This window comes from Siniperca chuatsi, linkage group LG18 (assembly GCF_020085105.1).
Source record: "Siniperca chuatsi isolate FFG_IHB_CAS linkage group LG18, ASM2008510v1, whole genome shotgun sequence".
NCBI lineage: Eukaryota > Metazoa > Chordata > Actinopteri > Centrarchiformes > Sinipercidae > Siniperca > Siniperca chuatsi.
In genome coordinates, this window is record NC_058059.1 from 7,820,967 (window position 1) to 7,839,830 (window position 18,864).

The 18,864-nt window shown below is 39.1% G+C and overlaps 1 protein-coding gene and 1 long non-coding RNA gene across 16 annotated transcripts in view; one reads left to right on the top strand and one right to left on the bottom strand.

The window, feature by feature from the left end:
- Positions 1-18,864, top strand: part of LOC122865641 — a 117,624-nt gene that overhangs the window by 16,693 nt on the left and 82,067 nt on the right. The window contains exons 2-3 of one of the 2 annotated variants that reach the window (XR_006375510.1): positions 14,948-15,054; positions 15,216-17,219. The exons of the other annotated variant lie outside the window; for it this stretch is intronic. This is a non-coding gene — a long non-coding RNA (uncharacterized LOC122865641). Of the gene's footprint in view, positions 1-14,947; positions 15,055-15,215; positions 17,220-18,864 lie in introns of those variants that run through there. 2 annotated transcript variants of the gene reach the window in all.
- ntng2b (netrin g2b) overlaps positions 1-18,864 on the bottom strand; it is a 69,978-nt gene that overhangs the window by 3,712 nt on the left and 47,402 nt on the right. Inside the window, exons 7-33 of one of the 14 annotated variants that reach the window (XM_044174343.1) lie at positions 17,232-17,666; positions 14,888-15,004; positions 14,335-14,451; positions 14,128-14,247; positions 13,876-13,989; positions 13,389-13,466; positions 13,113-13,235; positions 12,459-12,554; positions 12,158-12,256; positions 11,953-12,066; positions 10,883-10,978; positions 10,591-10,686; positions 10,299-10,394; positions 10,007-10,102; positions 9,182-9,277; positions 8,894-8,989; positions 8,596-8,691; positions 8,027-8,122; positions 7,806-7,901; positions 7,503-7,619; positions 7,085-7,192; positions 6,800-6,895; positions 6,326-6,424; positions 6,120-6,233; positions 5,303-5,416; positions 4,177-4,251; positions 2,199-2,366 (exon numbers count right to left, since the gene is read on the bottom strand). In XM_044174343.1, coding sequence (XP_044030278.1) covers positions 2,199-2,366; positions 4,177-4,251; positions 5,303-5,416; positions 6,120-6,233; positions 6,326-6,424; positions 6,800-6,895; positions 7,085-7,192; positions 7,503-7,619; positions 7,806-7,901; positions 8,027-8,122; positions 8,596-8,691; positions 8,894-8,989; positions 9,182-9,277; positions 10,007-10,102; positions 10,299-10,394; positions 10,591-10,686; positions 10,883-10,978; positions 11,953-12,066; positions 12,158-12,256; positions 12,459-12,554; positions 13,113-13,235; positions 13,389-13,466; positions 13,876-13,989; positions 14,128-14,247; positions 14,335-14,451; positions 14,888-15,004; positions 17,232-17,666 — 3,168 coding nt within the window. Of the gene's footprint in view, positions 1-2,198; positions 2,367-4,176; positions 4,252-5,302; positions 5,417-6,119; positions 6,234-6,305; positions 6,525-6,799; positions 6,896-7,084; positions 7,193-7,502; positions 7,620-7,805; positions 7,902-8,026; positions 8,123-8,595; positions 8,692-8,893; positions 8,990-9,181; positions 9,278-9,402; positions 9,486-10,006; positions 10,103-10,298; positions 10,395-10,590; positions 10,687-10,882; positions 10,979-11,952; positions 12,067-12,157; positions 12,257-12,458; positions 12,555-13,112; positions 13,236-13,388; positions 13,467-13,875; positions 13,990-14,127; positions 14,452-14,887; positions 15,005-17,231; positions 17,667-18,864 lie in introns of those variants that run through there. The other 13 variants (XM_044174342.1, XM_044174347.1, XM_044174344.1 and 10 more) reach the window with 13 other exon arrangements.

Here is an 18,864-nt window from a genome sequence, read left to right on the forward strand (position 1 = left end):
TTAAACCCAAGATCAAAATAACTCATTTATTATAAAATGTATTATAAAATATTCATAAAAGCGAAACAAGCCAAGAGGCCCAGATTACACAACCACAGCAATGCGGATGGTATGTGTGTGTTTGTGGGTCATGTGCATTAACATTGGGACTGCATGTGAGCCACTGAGAGTGAATGTGTATGCAGAATGCGTAGTGTGTAAAATGTGTGTGTAAATGCATTAATGTTTGGGAGCGCATGGTCTCTTTCTCTAGAGACGCTGGTGTGAACTGATTTCTGTTGCCATGCTCGGTGTGCCAGTATGCTGGCATATGAGCTAATGGGGCCTTATTTGTGCTGACTCCAAGGCCTGGACCTGTGTGTGCCCCAACCGTGGCGAGTTTACCCTCCAACCCCCTGCAGTCCACCTACAGATGGATCCAAATCAACACCAGATTTTAGCTCCACAGCTATGCAAACAGAGTGACCTCTTATTAGGACATGCCCTTAATAAGACTGGGTTTAAAAAAAGTAAATACTCTGTGAAAGCATACAAACAGTGTACATCAATGTCCATAAAGATGTAAGAGTATTTATCTACAGTACAGTTGTATGTTTGTCATTGTTTTGGCTCTGTGTTGACTTTCAGCTTTAAGGGTGCTTGAGGGTGTTTGCATCAGTGCAGTGTTGTGAACAGTTTTAGACTTCTAAACCTTTTTATACATGCACTATTGCTCCTAGATTAAGGCCAAATGCAGGTGGGCAGTGAGCTTAAATGCTCAAAACGTTTTTATGTACAGACAATAGAAAGTTCTTCACTGACCAAGACAGTCACCTGAGCACATTGTTGCACTTGCTTAAGACCAGACTGAAGGCGAAAAGCCCCTGAAAGAAGCAGAGGTGAAGATAGCTGCAGTGCAAGCCTGGAAGAGCGTCTTCAGGGAATACCTGTTGATGTCTATGGGTCGTGAATTTAATTTTTTGGTGAAATTGGGGCAGTGCAACAACCTTGAAATATTATCGCCTTATAATGTTGCTAACACTTTAGCAAACTGTTGCCTATTTACAAATCCAGCAGTGTTCATTTGGAGTCATGTTTCTTGCCACCTGACAAAAGTTAGTCCAATATTCACCCTCATTTTAGCTCTTTGGTCTCCACCAACTGTTTAGAGAAATATCTGGCCCTTAAGCTGCCAAATGCTCCGCAGTGTTCACCAGCTAGTCGCTTACTTTGTCTGTCTGCTGTTTGGTGGTAGACAGGTAGTGTACTGTGGGTTTTTAGAGCCTTTGCTGACAACAGCTGCCTGCTGCATCTGGAAACTATGCCGAAAGTGAAAGTGAATCAAAACAGGAAAAAAGTAAAACCAAAACAATGTGCGGAAAGACGCTGAAACGTTCCGTAGAGCTGATGGGAACTGCACCGTTAAGACGGTGTAGTCCCTCATTCGTCCAGGAGTGTTCCATCGTAGAAAAGGTTTCAGTCGTAGTCATCTGGACACTGTTTTCAGAATCAAGACGTTTCGGCTCCCATCCGGAAGTTATTCTCAATTGTGACCATGGTCTGAGAACTCAGAAATTTAATTTTAATTTAATTTATTTTCACATTTTCATTTTTTGAGAATGACTTCCGGATGGGAGCCGAAACGTCTTGATTCTGAAAACAGTGTCCAAATGACTACGACTGAAACCTTTTCTACACTGTTATAATAATGTATTGATTAGTGCAGCTTTAAAGTCATGTTAAAGTTTCCAATTACTTTCTGTTATCTAAAGTTACAAGACAATATATAAAAAGGGCTATAATTTCTTCACAGCTGATGTGGATAAATACACTCAACGCGACTCTAATGCTTTAATCTCATAGTTTCTTTTCAAATCCTATTTGCTGAAATACAGAGCCAACACAACAAAATGTGTTTTGTGAAAGTGTCAGGAAAGCAGCTGTATAGCTGAAAAAATTATATATAATATTGTTTTGATTTTTTTTTTTTTTACTGTATGCATGTATTCAAAAGTTCACTACTAGACTACCTTGATGTGGTAATCTTCACTTTTTAAAAAACATCTGAGTAGTTGCTTGAATTTTAAAAGCAGTAACAACTACAGCATCTCCTTGTCTGCCTTTTCTGTCAGTCACGCATAACACACTCTCTACCACCATTTTGACACACACACACGGCCCCCCTCCACGCACTCTCCCTGTCCACCCTGCAGACTGACCGATGCAGACGCTCTCATCATCCAGTTCGGCAGAGGCGTTGCGGAAGTATCCCAGTCTGCAGTGTTGGCAGTTCTGGCCCCTGGTGTTGTGCTTGCAGCTGACGCATGTGACGATGTTCAGGTAGTCGATGTAGCTGCAGCGATTGGAGTGGCCGTAGCACTCACAGTCTAAAACAAAACAGACAGATTTTAGTTTCTTTTATTAGAGGAGGATTGTTGAAGTCAATACTTAAAACATGGGATAGTATTTTTTAAGCATTCTCATAGGATTCTTCTGTGACAGTAGGAAATGATAAATGACTTGCACTAACTGTTTAGACGTTTAGACTGTGACTGTGTTTTATGACTTGCCTTTCTGACTCTATATTGGTTCAATAAAGACAAACCACTCCCTCTCCATGCCTACACTCACAGGTTTGCTGAGTCTGCTTCACTGGGCTGCACTGATTACTGATGGGAATTCCACTATCCTGTGTGTTTGTGTGTGTGTGTGTGTGTGTGTGTGTGTGTGTGTGTGTGTGTGTGTACATGCTTCTTTGTGTATACGTGTGCAGGCGTGTGAGTACAGGCATGTTAATTGTGTCTGGGAATTTAATTGCATTACCGGATGAGTAGATTATGAGCTAGAGAATCATAACCAAGGGAGTTTGAGGTGAGTGATACAGTACAGTAGGTGTTTTCAGACTGCACCGGACACTATGAAATCAGTCTGACCCTGCTTAACCTGAGAGAAAACCTCTACTGCCTCTCCTCTCTTTTCTCTGTTTGTTCTTCATTTCCACGGTCTTAAATTCTCTTTCATAAAGCGCTGCACAATCAGAGCTCTTAATTAAATTTTCTCTTTGTAATTCATGAATTATCTGAGAGGATTTGATTGCAGGTTTTAGTCTACATGCTTATACGCTTGATAAATTAAGACCTCTTCCAAATTTCACACCCTAAAACCAAAGCAAAAAAAAATTATGCTGTGGAGAATGGTGTAAGACCTTTGTATAATTTTCCCACACAGAAATGAAAGCCTGATATCATTTACCGTAAGATCTGCATTGTGCAGAGGGGTGCAGCGAGAGGTGGAGGGGTGTTGCTCTACATTCTCACTACAATTGTCTTGGCTGAGGCTGGTACCTAATTAAGGTTTTATTAAGCTTTAGAAGTTGGCTGCAATAGTGTGCTGCAAGGCATCACTGTCCTCTAAAGAGGCGTTTACCAGGCGTGTTTATGCAAATACACATTTAAATGCACATTAAAAAGTCACAGTTTAGCTGTTTAATCAGCCGTCACATTATTATTTTATTATTGTTTGGTTGATGATGCCAGCTGAAATATTAATGAGCTGGTTTAAAGGAAGCCAGCGAGAGGAGCACCATAAAGTGCCTCTCTCAGCACTGAGGGAACCATGTTAGCAGTAGGGGAAGAACTGCCTAATTAAATATAAATGGCCAATTACTCCACAGACTAGAGAGGCAGTGGGACATTGTTCCACAAATTAATGTTATGAGTCAAGATGCTGCTTTATTGGTGTTTATCAATTGTGAATAGTTAATGGTGAAAGACAGTTACATTGAGAGAAAGAAAGAGAGCTGCCTGCATCAAAGAGTCTGTGAGGTTGAAAAAATAATGGTATATTTTGCTAACAAGCATCCTTTATAAAAATCAATAAACAGGAATGTCAATGTAGGCAATTGTTTGATGGTTTAATATGAATTTAAAGTTCAAACACTTACCTTGATCATGCACATAAAGCAAACACAACCACAAGGGAGTCACAGATGCATAGGGAAAGAATGAGCAAAATGAAAAACATAAAACGTGCAATGAAAGGAATTTTTTCACAGGTTTTCTACATGAAAAACAGCATCCAAATGACAGAAAGAGCTTACAATCCACTGATCTGAACCAAAGAATCCAGAGGATTTAACCAAGCTCGAGTCTCCTGTCTGTATCTTCAGACCGTGTGCTGCTCGTGTTGGTCTCTTACCTTTGAAATCATCATATATGATCCCAAACAACTGTCTGGCCTGGGGCTCTCCTGAGATCAAGAGTTTCAGAAGCCCTTGAGGGATGAAGGAATTTTTATTTAAGAGTTGTCTCCACATCATTCACTATGCTACAGTCATCTACAGCCCTATACCTTCACACAGCTGGAGCAGATATAGCCTGTAGGTTGCTATCAGTACTACAGAGAGGTCGTATGGATTAGGTGAATGGGATTCTCACTATATTCTACCTTTAAAGAAGGGGGTTGCTTTGTTCTAGAAAGCTGACATAATCTTCACCTAGTGCAGTGTTTCTCAACTGGTTGGACAGAACCCAAAAGTCATCCTCAAGAGTCTATATGCAAGAATCTACTGTTGTGCTGCACCTGACTCAGAGTTTTCAAGTCAAATCTGATTTGACAGCTTAATATTTGACTATTTGTAATAAATGGGATGGACTGGAAACTGATGTGGCTTGTTTTTAAAGCATATCATAGGTTTTAAGATTAATGTGTGAAATAATTTTCAAGACACTCATAGACCTTGACCTTGGAAGCAGCAGTTGGCAAAACAGTCCCACCACAAGGTCCATTGTGGTGAGATTAATAGCTGTTCTTGAAATAGGATCATTTGTGGTGAGATGTTTTTTTGCCAACCAATGTTTCCAAGGTCAAGAATTAACTCTCAAGCTCAATTTTTAAGCCAACATGGCTGAGAATCTCCAAAAAATGGTAACATCTACACTTCCATGACAACCGTGTGAACCGCCTCTGCTGAAGAACATCGCATGATACAATCGAAAGCTCCCGAACAGCTACTAATCAACCCTGTGGTGAAATTCTTTTTTTCAAAGAGTTTTAAAAACTGCAAACTCTTGTGGGAAACGTTTCGGCACGACCTTTTTTTTAAACTTTGCAGCCTAAAGTGAGTAAGGGGGAATTAAAAAAGTTTGAAGATTAAACCAAGAAAATGATGACTGTGGGCTCAAATGTTCAAATCACCACATTTCATAGAGCTATAAGTGCAATACCGTGTCACTAATTAACCTCCTTATGATAAATGTTGGGTCCCAATGTGCAACCAGTTATGAATCACGCTCGCTATTTAACCCGCTTTTTAAAATTTTACCTTTCCTTTTCGCTCTTTCTCTCTCTTCTCTGTCTTCATCCTCTTTCCCATGAGTGTGTTTTGGGGTCTCATGACTCCCTCTTTCCCTCTCAGGTTTTTTAATGACATGGTGCACTACAAAGGAACAACAACTCACAAATCAATCTATATTGACGTAGCACAGATTATCTCAGGCTGTTTTACCAAACGACGACTACTGACAAGACAACAACATCCAATGATTTGTGAGAAACCTTTGCTAATTTAGATGCTATTCACATATATTCTAATGTAATTGACTAAAAAAGTAATGTTAGAGGCTTATGGGTGTTTAGAACATTAAAGTTGTTTTTTTTTTCATCATCCAAATGTCATAAAACAGAAAACGCTCTTATGATCTATGATCAGTTGATCAGACAAGACATGAGGGTATTTAAAACTCATATTATTCTGAACACAGAAACACCATTGTGTTTATTTCAAGAGCATTTCCAATGTCAAATTCATCTTTCTTTTCTAGTCTACCCATTTTTTCCACTTCATTCTCCTGTCTGTTTTTTATTTCTTGCCCTACAGTGTCAGTTATTGTCTCATATAAAAATATGGCGTTACAGTTGGTACCAAATTAAGATTTAGCCTTACAGCGTATGTTGACTGACAGGCTTTCAAGTAGTTAGAGATACATTTACATACATTTGTTGTTTCCACTTTCCATTTTTCACTGTGAGCTGCCAAGTGAATTTGTCTACTGCATATTTACTGCACCATAAGTAATCTTCTGTATATAGCTACTGTAAATCTACAAGAAGATTGCCACCACTACATATAAAAGAGATACCTGTCTTTTCAGCTTTGCTTTCTTTATGCTTGTCCTCCTCCCTTTTCTCCCCGTGCTCTGATGAGGTTTTGTGGCCATGAGTCTCATGTACGTGTTCCTCAAAATTGAGGGAGACTGAAACACCACAATCATCACTGATATTAACAAGCAAAAATATGAGGTACATTTTAAGAGAAGATTGCCACCACTACATTTACGGGATATACCTTTTCTTTCCTCCTCCGTCCCTTTCTGCCCATGCTCAGATGAGGTTGTTCTTTTGTGGTCGTGAGTCTCATGTATGTGTCCCTCAGACTTGTGGGGGACTGACACACCACAATCATCATTGTCATAAGCAAAGCCAGCAAGCAAGCAAAAATGTTTATACATTTCTGCTGTTTCCAGTTTTCAGGGGCCCATTTTGTGCTGAAAGTTGCCAAATTTAACTTGTGGTGAAAGTTTATCTACTGCATATTTCCACTACTACATGTTAACTACAATTAGCCACAGCCTCTACTACAGTACATATAAGGATAACTCTTTGACCTTTGACATACATGACTTTGACATACCACTGACATAACAAGCAAAATCATCATATGAGGAACATTTTATATGCTCTTTTTCTCAGCAATCGATTGTGGTTTTTTAGTTGGTTTAGTTAAGATAAAAAAAAATTGCAGCCACTACAAAACAAATACCTTTAATTTCTTTATGCTCCTCTTCCCCGTGCTCCGATGAGGTTGTGGTTTTATGGCCATGACTCTCATGTACATGTCCCTCAGACTTGTGGGAGACTGACACACCACAATTGTCATCAACATAAAAAGCAAAAATTTAGATACATTTCTGCTGTTTCCAGTTGTCAGGCAGCCATTGCTGTAAGTTGCAAAGTTTAAATTGTGGTTTGTCAACATTATAGGTAAACTACAGTATATATAACTACAAGAACATTGCAACAACTACTGTATATATAAAGGATATACCTTTCCTTTCAGCTTTTTTTTCTTTATGCTCCTCCTTTTCCTCCCCATGCTCAGATGAGGTTTTGTGGCCATGAGTCTCATGTACATGTCCCTCAAAACTGTGGGAAACTGCAACACCACAATTATTATGAACATAACAAGCAAAAATATGTTATGAGGTAAATTGTATGCTGTTTCCTCAGCAACCTAAACAATAACACTATGATGGTAACGTTATTACCAATTTAAGATTTAGCTTTATAGCTTCAATTAACCGAATGGCTATTGGTATATCACTGAAGAGACTAATTTAAATACATTTCTGCTTTTTTCAGTTTTTAGGAGCCCATTTTTTCGCTTTAAACTGACAAGTTCAACTTGCGGTAAAAGATTAGCACAGCATAGTAAACTTCAACACACAAAAACATTGCCAAGATACCTTTACTTTCAGCTTTTCTTTCTTTGTGCTCCTCCTCCCTTTCCTGCCCATGCCCAGATGAGGTTGTTGCTTTGTGGCTATGAGTCTCATGTACATGTTCCTCAGACTTGTGGGAGACTGACACACAACATTTTTCATTGACATAGCAAGCAAACATTTATATATATTTCTGCTGTGTAATTTTCAGGGGCCCATTTTTCCATTTAAGTTACCAAGTTTAACTTGTGGTGATAGTTTATCTACTGTGTATTTCCACTACCACATGTTAGCCACAGCCTCTACTACAGTACTATAAGGATGTACCTTTATGCTCCTCCTCCTTTTTTTGCCCGTGCCCAGATGAGGTTGTTGTTTTGTGGCCATGAGTCACATGTAAATGTCCCTCAGAATTGTGGGGAACTGTCACATCAAAATCATTATCAAAGTCATTATCACAACAATCAAAAACTTTTACTGCATATTTCCATCACTACATGTTAACTACAGTTAGCCACAGCCTCCACTACTGTACTATAAGGAGATACCTTTGTGCTCTTCCTCCCTTTCCTGCCCGTGCCCAGATGAGGTTGTTGTTTTGTGGCCATGAGTCTCATGTACGTGTTCCCCAGACTTGTGGGAGACTGACACACAACATGTTTCATTGACATAGCAAGCAAATATTTATATATATTTCTACTGTGTAATTTTCAGGGGCCCATTTTTCCATTTAAGTTCAGAATCAGAATCAGAAATACTTTATTGATCCCCGAGGGGAAACTCTTTTGTTACAGCCGCTCGCCTTTACGTCAGTGCACACAGGAATAGAAGTACTAGCAAAAAATATAATACACTATAATACAGGTCAGAAAATAAATTAAGTACCAGGTGGGTATAAATATAAAATAAAATAAGTGTGAAGTACCAAGTGGGTTTACCGGTTGATGATGATAATACGGTATAAGGTAATAGTGCATGAACTGTCAAGTTAAATGTAGCTTATTTAAGGTTATAATGTTACCAAGTTTAACTTGTGGTGAAAGTTTATCTACTCTGCATTTCCACTACTACATGTTAACTACAGTTAGCCACAGCCCACAGTACTATAAGGATGTACCTTTATGCTCCTCCTCCCTTTCCTGCCCGTGCCCAGATGAGGTTGTTGTTTTGTGGCCATGAGTCTCATGTAAATGTCCCTCAGAGTTGTGGGGAACTGTCACATCAAAATCGTCATTATCACAACAATCAAAAAATGTTGATACATTTTTTAACTTTTTCCAGTTTTTAGGGGCCCATTTTGTGCTGAAAGTTGACAAATTTAACTTGTGATGAAAGTTTATCTACTGCATATTTCCATCACTACATGTTAACTACAGTTAGCCACAGCCTCCACTACAGTACATATAAGCAGATACCTTTGTGCTCCTCCTCCCTTTCCAGCCCGTGCCCAGATGAGGTTGTTGTTTTGTGGCCATGAGTCTCATGTACGTGTCCCTCAGAGTTGTGGGGAACTGTCACACAACATTTTTCATTGACATAGCAAGCAAACATTTATATATATTTCCACTGTGTAATTTTCAGGGGCCCATTTTTCCATTTAAGTTACCAAGTTTAACTTGTATAGTTTGTCTACTGTGCATTTCCTCTACTACATGTTAACTACAGTTAGCCACAGCCTCTACTACAGTACTATAAGGATGTACCTTTATGCTCCTCCTCGCTTTCCTGCCCGTGCACAGATGAGGTTGTTGTTTTGTGGCCATGAGTCTCATGTAAATGTTCCTCAGAGTTGTGGGGAACTGTCGCATCAAAATCGTCATTATCACAACAATCAAATATTTTGATACATTTGTTTTTTTACTTTTTCCAGTTTTTAGGGGCCCATTTTGTGCTGAAAGTTGGCAAATTTAACTTGTGATGAAATCTCGCTTTCCTGCCTGTGCCCAGATGAGGATGTTGTTTTGTGGCCATGAGTCTCATGTACGTGTTCCTCAGACTTGTGGGAGACTGTCACACCACAATTGTCATTGACATAACAAGCAAAAATATGAGGTAAATTTTATATGCACTTTTTTTCAGAAACCTTAACAACAACATTATTACACTACTGTTGGTGTCAAACTAAGATTTAGTACAGTAACTTAAATTGACTGACAATTATGCCACTGAAGAGACAAATTTACAGTAGATATTTGTTTCCCGTTTTCAGGGTCCCATTTTTCACTGTAAGATGCCAAGTTTAACGTATGGTGAAAGTTTTGCCTATCTACTGCATATTTCCATCACTACAGGGAAACTTTGCTACCACTAAATATAAAAAGTACTTGTCACACAAAATCATCATTATCACAACAATAAAAAATTTTGATGCATTTTTTAAAAACTTTTTTCCAGTTTTTAGGTGCCCATTTTGTGCTGAAAGTTGACAAATTTAACACGTGATGAAAGTTTATCTATTGCATATTTCCATCACTACATGTTAATTACAATTAGCCACAGCCTCCACTACAGTACATATAAGGATGTACCTTTGTGCTCCTCCTCCCTTTCCTGCCCGTGCCCAGATGAGGTTGTTGCTTTGTGGCTATGAGTCTCATGTACATGTTCCTCAGACATGTGGAAGACTGACACACAACATTTTTCATTGACATAGCAAGCAAACATTTATATATATTTCTGCTGTGTAATTTTCAGGGGCCCATTTTTCCATTTAAGTTACCAAGTTTAACTTGTGGTGATAGTTTATCTACTGTGTATTTCCACTACCACATGTTAACTACAGTTAGCCACAGCCTCTACTACAGTACTATAAGGATGTACCTTTATGCTCCTCCTCGCTTTCCTGCCCGTGCCCAGATGAGGTTGTTGTTTTGTGGCCATGAGTCTCATGTAAATGTTCCTCAGAGTTGTGGGGAACTGTCACATCAAAATCGTCATTATCACAACAATCAAAAATTTTGATACATTTTTTTTATATTTTCCAGTTTTTAGGGGCCCATTTTGTGCTGAGAGTTGGCAAATTTAAATTGTGGTGAAAGTTTATCTACTGCATATTTCCACTATATTGACTACAGTGAGCCACAGCCTCCACTACTGTACTATAAGGAGATACCTTTATGCTCCTCCTGCTTTTCCTGCCCGTGCCCAGATGAGGTTGTTGTTTTGTGGCTATGAGTCTCATGTAGGTGTTCCTCAGACTTGTGGGAGACTGACACACAACATTTTTCATTGACATAGCAAGCAAGCATTTATATATATTTCTACTGTGTAATTTTCAGGGGCCCATTTTTCCATTTAAGTTACCAAGTTTAACTTGTGGTGATAGTTTATCTACTGTGTATTTCCACTACCACATGTTAACTACAGTTAGCCACAGCCTCTACTACAGTACTATAAGGATGTACCTTTATGCTCCTCCTCGCTTTCCTGCCTGTGCCCAGATGAGGATGTTGTTTTGTGGCCATGAGTCTCATGTACGTGTTCCTCAGACATGTGGGAGACTGTCACACCACAATTGTCATTGACATAACAAGCAAAAATATGAGGTAAAATGCACTTTTTTTCAGAAACCTTAACAATAACATTATTACACTACTGTTGGTGTCAAACTTACCATAGAGGTTTAAATTGTATGTGCTTTTCTCATCAATGTAAACAATAACTAAAATGTCTATTTGTTTTTTTTTTTTCCACTTGATTCATTATGCACCCATTCCATCTTTCCCTTTTCTTGGCCTTTGGCTTCATTGTTTGTCTGACACAAAAATGTGATGCTACTGTTTGTGCCAAAATATGATGTAGCTCCATATCTTAAGTTGACTGAATTTCTAGAAAATCTGCAAAAGATAAATGCATGAAATGAATGTGCTTTTCCATCCACTACTGTTGTGCGAATATTAGTAGTCAGGGAAATATGGCATTTATGTTTATTTCATGTGTTAATTTGAGGAACATTACATTCCTCTCATCGTTTCACACAGATTTGATGTTTTTATCTGCCTCCATTTTTCATCTCACCAGTGGAATGAAAGCTCGAGCAACATTTAAGTCACATGCTTCAAGTATGTAAGGATTTATTTACTATTTGTCCATTGCATTTTGTCACATTTTGTTTTTATCAGTACACCAGCTTTTCCACATTAGCCAAACTTAAAAACCTTTTTGTGATATTTCGAATTTTTTTAATTTTTAATTTCTGGTGTTTCCACTCCATGTTTTTTTAAATTCACAAATTGGCAGTGGTGGATGGAAACCACCATTGTGTGGATGGAAACACACTTACTGAAGATGGAAACACACTTACTGAAGAGACAAATATAGATACATTTTCTGCTGTTTTCAGTTTCCAGTTTTCAAAAAGGCTGATTTTATGCTGTGAGTTACAAAGTTTAACTCATAATTAAAGTTTATAAACTACAGTACTGAATATACAGTAAATCTACAACATTACCTCCACTACATCAAAAACGCATACCTTTCTTTTCAGGGTTTCTTGCTTTCTCCTCCTCCCTTTCCTCCCCATGCTGAGATGAGGTTGTTGTTTTGTGGCCATCAGTCTCATGTACATGTTCCTCAATATTATGGGAGACTGACACACCACAATCGTCACTGACATAACAAGTAGAAATATGAGGTATATTTTACGAGAAGATTGCCACCACTACATTCATAGGATATACCTTTTCTTTCCTCCTCCTCCCTTTTCTCCCCATGCTCAGATGAGGTTGTTGTTTTGTGACCATGAGTCTCATGTTCGTGTCCTTCAGAGTTGTGGGGAACTGTCATATCAAAATCATCATTATCACAACAATCAAAAATTTTTATACATTTTTTTTACTGTTTCCAGTTTTTAGGGGCTCATTTTGTGCTGAAAGTTGCCAAATTTAACTTGTGGTGAAAGTTTATCTACTTCATATTTCCACTACTACATGTTAACTACAGTTAGCCACAGCCTCCACTACAGTTCATATAAGCAGATACCTTTATGCTCCTCCTCCCTTTCTTGCCCGTGCCCAGATGAGGTTGTTGTTTTGTGGCCATGAGTCTCATGTACGTGTTCCTCAGACATGTGGGAAACTACAACACCACAATTACCACAATTGTGATTGAAATAACAATAAAAAAAACATGAGTTTAAGATATGCTGTCTTCTTTGCCTCTTAAACAACCAAAAAACCATATCCATTTTTGCTTCTCTCGTCTTTTCCTTTTCTTGCCGTTCCACTTCAGTCATTCTATAGCAAATTTAGATTTAGCTGTATAACTTAAGTTCACCGGTGGGCTATCATGTCACTGAAGAGACACATTTAGATACATTTCTTTTGTTTTCAGTTTCCACTGGTCAAGTTAACTCACGGTAAAGGTTTAGCAAATGCACATTTACTGCATATGAAGTTAACTTCAAAATATAAATCTATGTGTCCCTCAGACTTGTGGGAGACTGAAACATGACAATTATCATTAAAATAACAAGCAAAAATCTAGACATATTTCTGCTGTTTACACTTTTTAGGGGACCATGTTTTGTTGTGGCTTTAATCTTGCAATCAACTGCACAACAAATAAACCACAGTATATAAATCTACATATATTGTAGTAGATTTATATACTCTCCACCACTACACATAGATATACCTGTCTCCTCTGTTTTTCTTTCTTTATGCTCCTTCTCCTCCTCCCTTTCCTCCCTGTGCTCAGATGAGGTTGTTGTTTTGTGGCCATGAGTCTCATGTACTTGTCCCTCAGACATGTGGGAGACTGACACACAACAATTTTCATTGACATAGCAATCAAACATTTAGCTGTTTCCAAGTTTAACCCACGGTAAAAGTTTATCTTCTGCATATTTCTACCACTACAGGTTAACTACAGTTAGCTACAGCTACAACTACAGTACATATAAGGATATACCTTTATGCTCCTCCTCCCTTTCCTCCCCGTGCTCAGATGAGGTTGTTGTTTTGTGGCCATGACCTTCATGTACGTGTTCTAGAGCCCGACCGATTTATCGGTAAGCAGTGTAAAATGAGAGAGAAGAAGCAGCTCTCAAGAATTTGTGTCATTCCAGTAAAATACAGCTGGTGTCACGAAATGTAACAGCCACCTCACTAATGGATAAAACTATAAACTACCAACATAAACCACCACGTTTTGAACACACACATCACAAAGACTTGTAATGAAACACTACATCTATCATTTAAAATAATGTGCAAAAATCGTGATATATTTCTGCTATTTCAAATACATTTTTTAGGGGATCAAGTTTTGCTGTGAGTTCCCAAGTTTAATGTTGGTCTACTGCACATCTGCACAACAAGTAAAGTACAGTATATAAATCTACATATAGCCTAGTGTAGTAGATTTATATACTCTCCACCACTACACATAGACATACCTGTCTCCTCAGTTTTTCTTTCTTTATGCTCCTCCTCCTCTGTTTTCTCCCCGTGCTCAGATGAGGTTTTGTGGCCATGAGTCTCATGTACGTGCCCCCCAAAATTGAGGGAGACTGAAACACCACAATTATCATGAATATAACAAAAATTTAAATACAGTTCTGCTGCTTCCAGTTTCCCTTCTACATATTTCCACCACTAAAATGAACTGTAGTTAGCTTCAGCCACTACTGTACTTATAAAGGATATACCTTTCCTTTCAGCTTTGCTTTCTTTTTTCTCCTCCTCCTCCCTTTTCTCCCCGTGTTCCGATGAAATTGTTGTTTTGTGGCCATGAGTCTCATGTTCGTGTCCCTCAAAATTATGGGAGACTGAAACACCACAATCGTCGTTGACATAACAAGCAAAAATATGAGGTTTTATGAGAAGATTGCCACCACTGCAAATAGAAAAGATACCTTTCCTTTCAGCTTTGCTTTCTTTTTCCTCTTCCTCCCTTTCCTCCTGGTGTTTAGATGAGGTTGTTGTTTTGTGACCATGAGTCTCATGTACGTGTTCCTCAGACTTGTGGGGAACTGACACACCACAATCGTCATTGACATAACCAAAAACATCTCATGGTATAAATTATATATGTTCTTTTCTCAGCACCGCAGCCTGAACAATAAATAAATTGTCTATCAATTTTTATTTCATCCTACTGTCTGTTTTTCATTTCTTACCCTTTAGCTTCAGTCATTGTCTCAGATAAAAATATGACACTGCTGTTGGTGCCAAAATTATGATTTAGCTGTGTCGCTTATGTTGACTGACAGACTATCATGTCAGTGAAGAGATAAATTTAGATACATTTCTGCTGTTTTCAATTTTTAGGGTCCTAGTTTTCACTGTGAGCTGTCAAGTTTAACTCAATAGTTTATCTACTGCATATTTACTGCACCAGAAGTAAACTACAGTATATAAATCTACAAGAACATTGCCGCTACTACATAAACTACACTAAAAAAATACCTGTCTTTTCAGTTATTCTTTTTTTCCCCTCCTCTTCTTCCCTTTCCTCCCTGTGCTCAGATGAGGTTGTTGTTTTGTGACCATGAGTCTCATGTACGTGTCCCTCAGACTGCGAGACTGAAACACCATGGTTGTTATCAACACAACAAGAACAGGCATCGTATGAGGTATTTGACATGCTCTTTCCTCAGCAACGTGAACATAAGAACTTTATAATTAGGCTGATACTGCAGTGGGTAAAGATTACAGATATCATCTGCCATTCTCTCCCTTCCCGACTTCCTCTGAGACCTTGTTTTCCTTTTCTCTTCCTTTCTCTCTCTGTCAGATAGTGGATTGCCCCATCAGGAGCCTCAGCCCTGGGCTTGGGAAAAAGCTGTGAGAGTCAGAGAGGCTTAAGAAACTCCTTCATCACTGCACTTTCACTCTGGGTGTGAAATAAATGACATGTACTTCCTTTTATCTGAATGTCATGAAATATTCTGACTGGCACTTGTTCTAACTCCGGGTATGTGCTTGTTTCTTTGCTCATATTTTTGTTACTGTATTTACCCAAAATATGAATAGTCATATGATGCTATATACTTTTTTGTGTTACCGTAACATCTTCTCATGGGTGTACTTCCTTATGTTGAGATTTAATATTCTCTCTGGTGCTACACTCACACAAAACATCTTGAATCAATATAGCTTAGGTATTAGAGACACCTAAGCACACACATCCTGCTTCTACTGCATTTGTAATTGTCTCTTGCTCAACTTTTCCCTTTCCTTCCCTTTTTCTCTGTATGTTCCACCTTCCCAGACAGCTTTATGTCATTCCCAGGATCCTTTGATTCACGTTTTTAGGGCTACAGAGAGCACAAATGAAAGAAGAGAGATGTGAAACTAGTTCAGTTTATGGATCAAGCCTCCTCTCCCTTCCTTTCCATTTACTGCAACACAGGCACAATTCAATAAATCAGAACACCACAGTCCTCCTTACAGAGATGATTAAGACTAAAAATACAGATCACCAATCACATGAAGCGACCAAGCTATGCACGTCATTGAGGGACTAATGATCACCAGTCCACTCGAGAATACAGTGCTGCATGCTTCCATCTGTGTTTCCCCTTGAGGTGTTTTTGTACAAGCGATATACGTCTCCAGTTGTTCTTCAGAGAGGGGCATCCTGCAAGCATCCTGCAAGCATCCTGCTCCCCTGCGGAGCGTCCCCCTTCAGGCTATCTCCCGCCCACTCTCTCCCCTTCATCCCTCCCCCTCCCTGGGGCTCCAGTGAGACAGGACGCCAGCAGCTGTTCTCACAGCACCCTGGACCATTTCACACAACTGGCATTATGCCATCATTACATCTCATCAAAGTAACCCCTGCCTACCTCTACTCATGTCCGACTCTGGCCCCACTAGACCTACTCTCTCACACATCTGTCACGGCTGCACACACACGTGCATCCACACACACTGGCTGGATAAAAACTCTTTTGGGAAAGCAGGATTCTGAATCACGGTTGTTTCAAAGGCTGATGTAGCACAGCAGTGAGCATAAATGCATTTAATCTCAGTAACCCATGCTTCCTTGGGGGTAGCAGTGATTCGAACCGTTCTTGACATTAATCTCAATCAGCTCAGCCCGAACTGTCTGACATCAGACACTGGCAGCCAGAGCATTTGGGGTTCCCGCTTGCTCTACACTGACTGAAAGAAGGGATCGCAAAGACCACGTGATTGTTTTCTTTTTTATATCTTGACACTTTTTGTATTAATGCCCCCACAACATAGTGTTTTGTAATCTACTGCAGTAAATTAAGGTTAATGTTGGGGTATGTTTTGGGCTTAGTCTTGATTCTGTCTCTCCTGTTACCTCTTCATATCTTTATGTCACTCTGATCCTGTGGCTGATGCTCCACAATCCGCTCAATGTCTGAGTGATGCAAAGACAATGTCAACTGAATGCAGACTTTCACAAACCTTCCACTGCCAGTGCTCACATGCCCTCTTTTTTTCTCTCTCCACCCTCAAAACTGCCTCTCACTCACTCACTCACTCACTCACTCACCCACATTAACTAGATTTCATTGCCACTACCTAAATTGAATAAGCATCTCTGACATGAGATATGATGCTGAACAAAATAAGATTATGACAGCTTGTGTATACAAGCATGTTAGTGACTTTCACCTCTTGAAAATTGTCCATATCAGAAAGGTTCTCCATCATAAAAAACATCACGCTAGCTGGAAATGAAAATGATCTCCTGATTCTAAATTAGATTATTCTATTTTCTGGTAGCCTCTACTCTACTCTAAATCTACTGTCATCTGGAGCTATGGGTGTGCCTTACCTCCTCTCTCACTATGCCTTGGCTCTGAGTGTTTTTCCTCAGTTTTGAGCAGGCTTGTATGATGGTGAGAGTGAGTCAGGGGATGGAGGATGGGCTCTACTGTCATTGAATGGTGGTTGTGGTGATGATGATGATCAACAGCTGAATGATGTGGGGACTCCTTTGGGACTGGCTGAGACAGATGTGAATGTTCGGGGATTGTTTCTGAAAGTGTGAACTCCTCTGGTGTCAGGGAATCTGGGTGCTCCTCTGACAGAGAGGATGCTGAAGGAGGGAGAACCTCCGCTGTAACAGGAAGTGTGTCAGATTCTCCCATGGGTACAAGTGTAGGCTCAGACAAAGGGCTGGTGGGTAACACATTGTCTGTTAGAGAGGTTGAGCTCTCTGTAGCTCTGGTTTCTGCTGGTGGAGCTCTGGTGTCTGTTGCATCAGTTGCTTGAGGACAGAGAATGTAAATGCAATGAGGAATGAGCAGGCTAATACATTAGCATAAGAGATGCTGCCTCAGATTGTTTATCCAAAGAAAGCTTTCCTTTCCTAGCTTTCCTTTTTTTCTTCAAATGTGCACATATACACACACACAAGCATGCACGTTCATACACACAGAAGTGAGAACACACAATGAAAGTGTGATTTCACACTGCTGAGATAGGCTAAACTCAAAATCTGTTCCACAACCCTTTCAGTGCTGGAGAATTGTGGGGGGGGGGGGTTTCTGCAAAACACAGTGACTGTTAAAGGTGTGACTATTGTTAATATGGTTGTAAAATGAAATCACACACTGTTTGTCAAAGTGTATTACTCTGTTTTACACCTACAATATTGTGTATGAATGTGTGCATATGTGTTTGCATGCACTCAATTTTGTCATTTCTAAATTTGAGAGATGAAATGAACACTGAAAAATAATGGAAATGTTCATCTCTCACCTTCATAACAGCAATGAATCAATTACCGATCTATAAATATAGAATTATACAGTGGTACAATATGCTAACTACAACATAATTTGAATACATAAAACTGCTGTTGTAAGTTTCCCTGTTTAAACTGGCTAATCATCGCACTATTTTCTACTAATATGAATCTAAAATGGTTTGGTGGCCACATTTTTATTCAACAGTTAGTTAATGAGAGAAAATAACAAAATTGTGATTCTAGACATTCAACCTTTTGGCTGCAGTGCTGTTCTTTGTGAGGTTTTTCATGCACTGCACACAGTGTGTTGCTCCATTAATACATGTATGTTGTACAGAGAAAGACATTTTCTGGAATTACATTTACTGGTCTGATAGTAATTGATACTACAGATAGTGGTAGTCAGTAACTACAGGTATCTGACTATCTGTCTGTTTTGTTTTTCTGACAATCTGATTTCTTTTGGTCACTGATCTACAATTGTTACTTAAAACATATGATGATCTGAACAAGACAAAGTACATCAAAGCTGCCTCATAACACATCAGCTGTGTTTATGAGGCAGTGTTTTTTGACAAAAAGCGTGTCATAAAACTCATTCCACATCCAAGCGACTATGTAAAAATTTTGTTCAAATCATTCTGTTCCCTGAAGGACAGTGGGTTGTCCACCTCCATAGTAAAGGATATATTTTTATTATACTAGACAGTTGGAA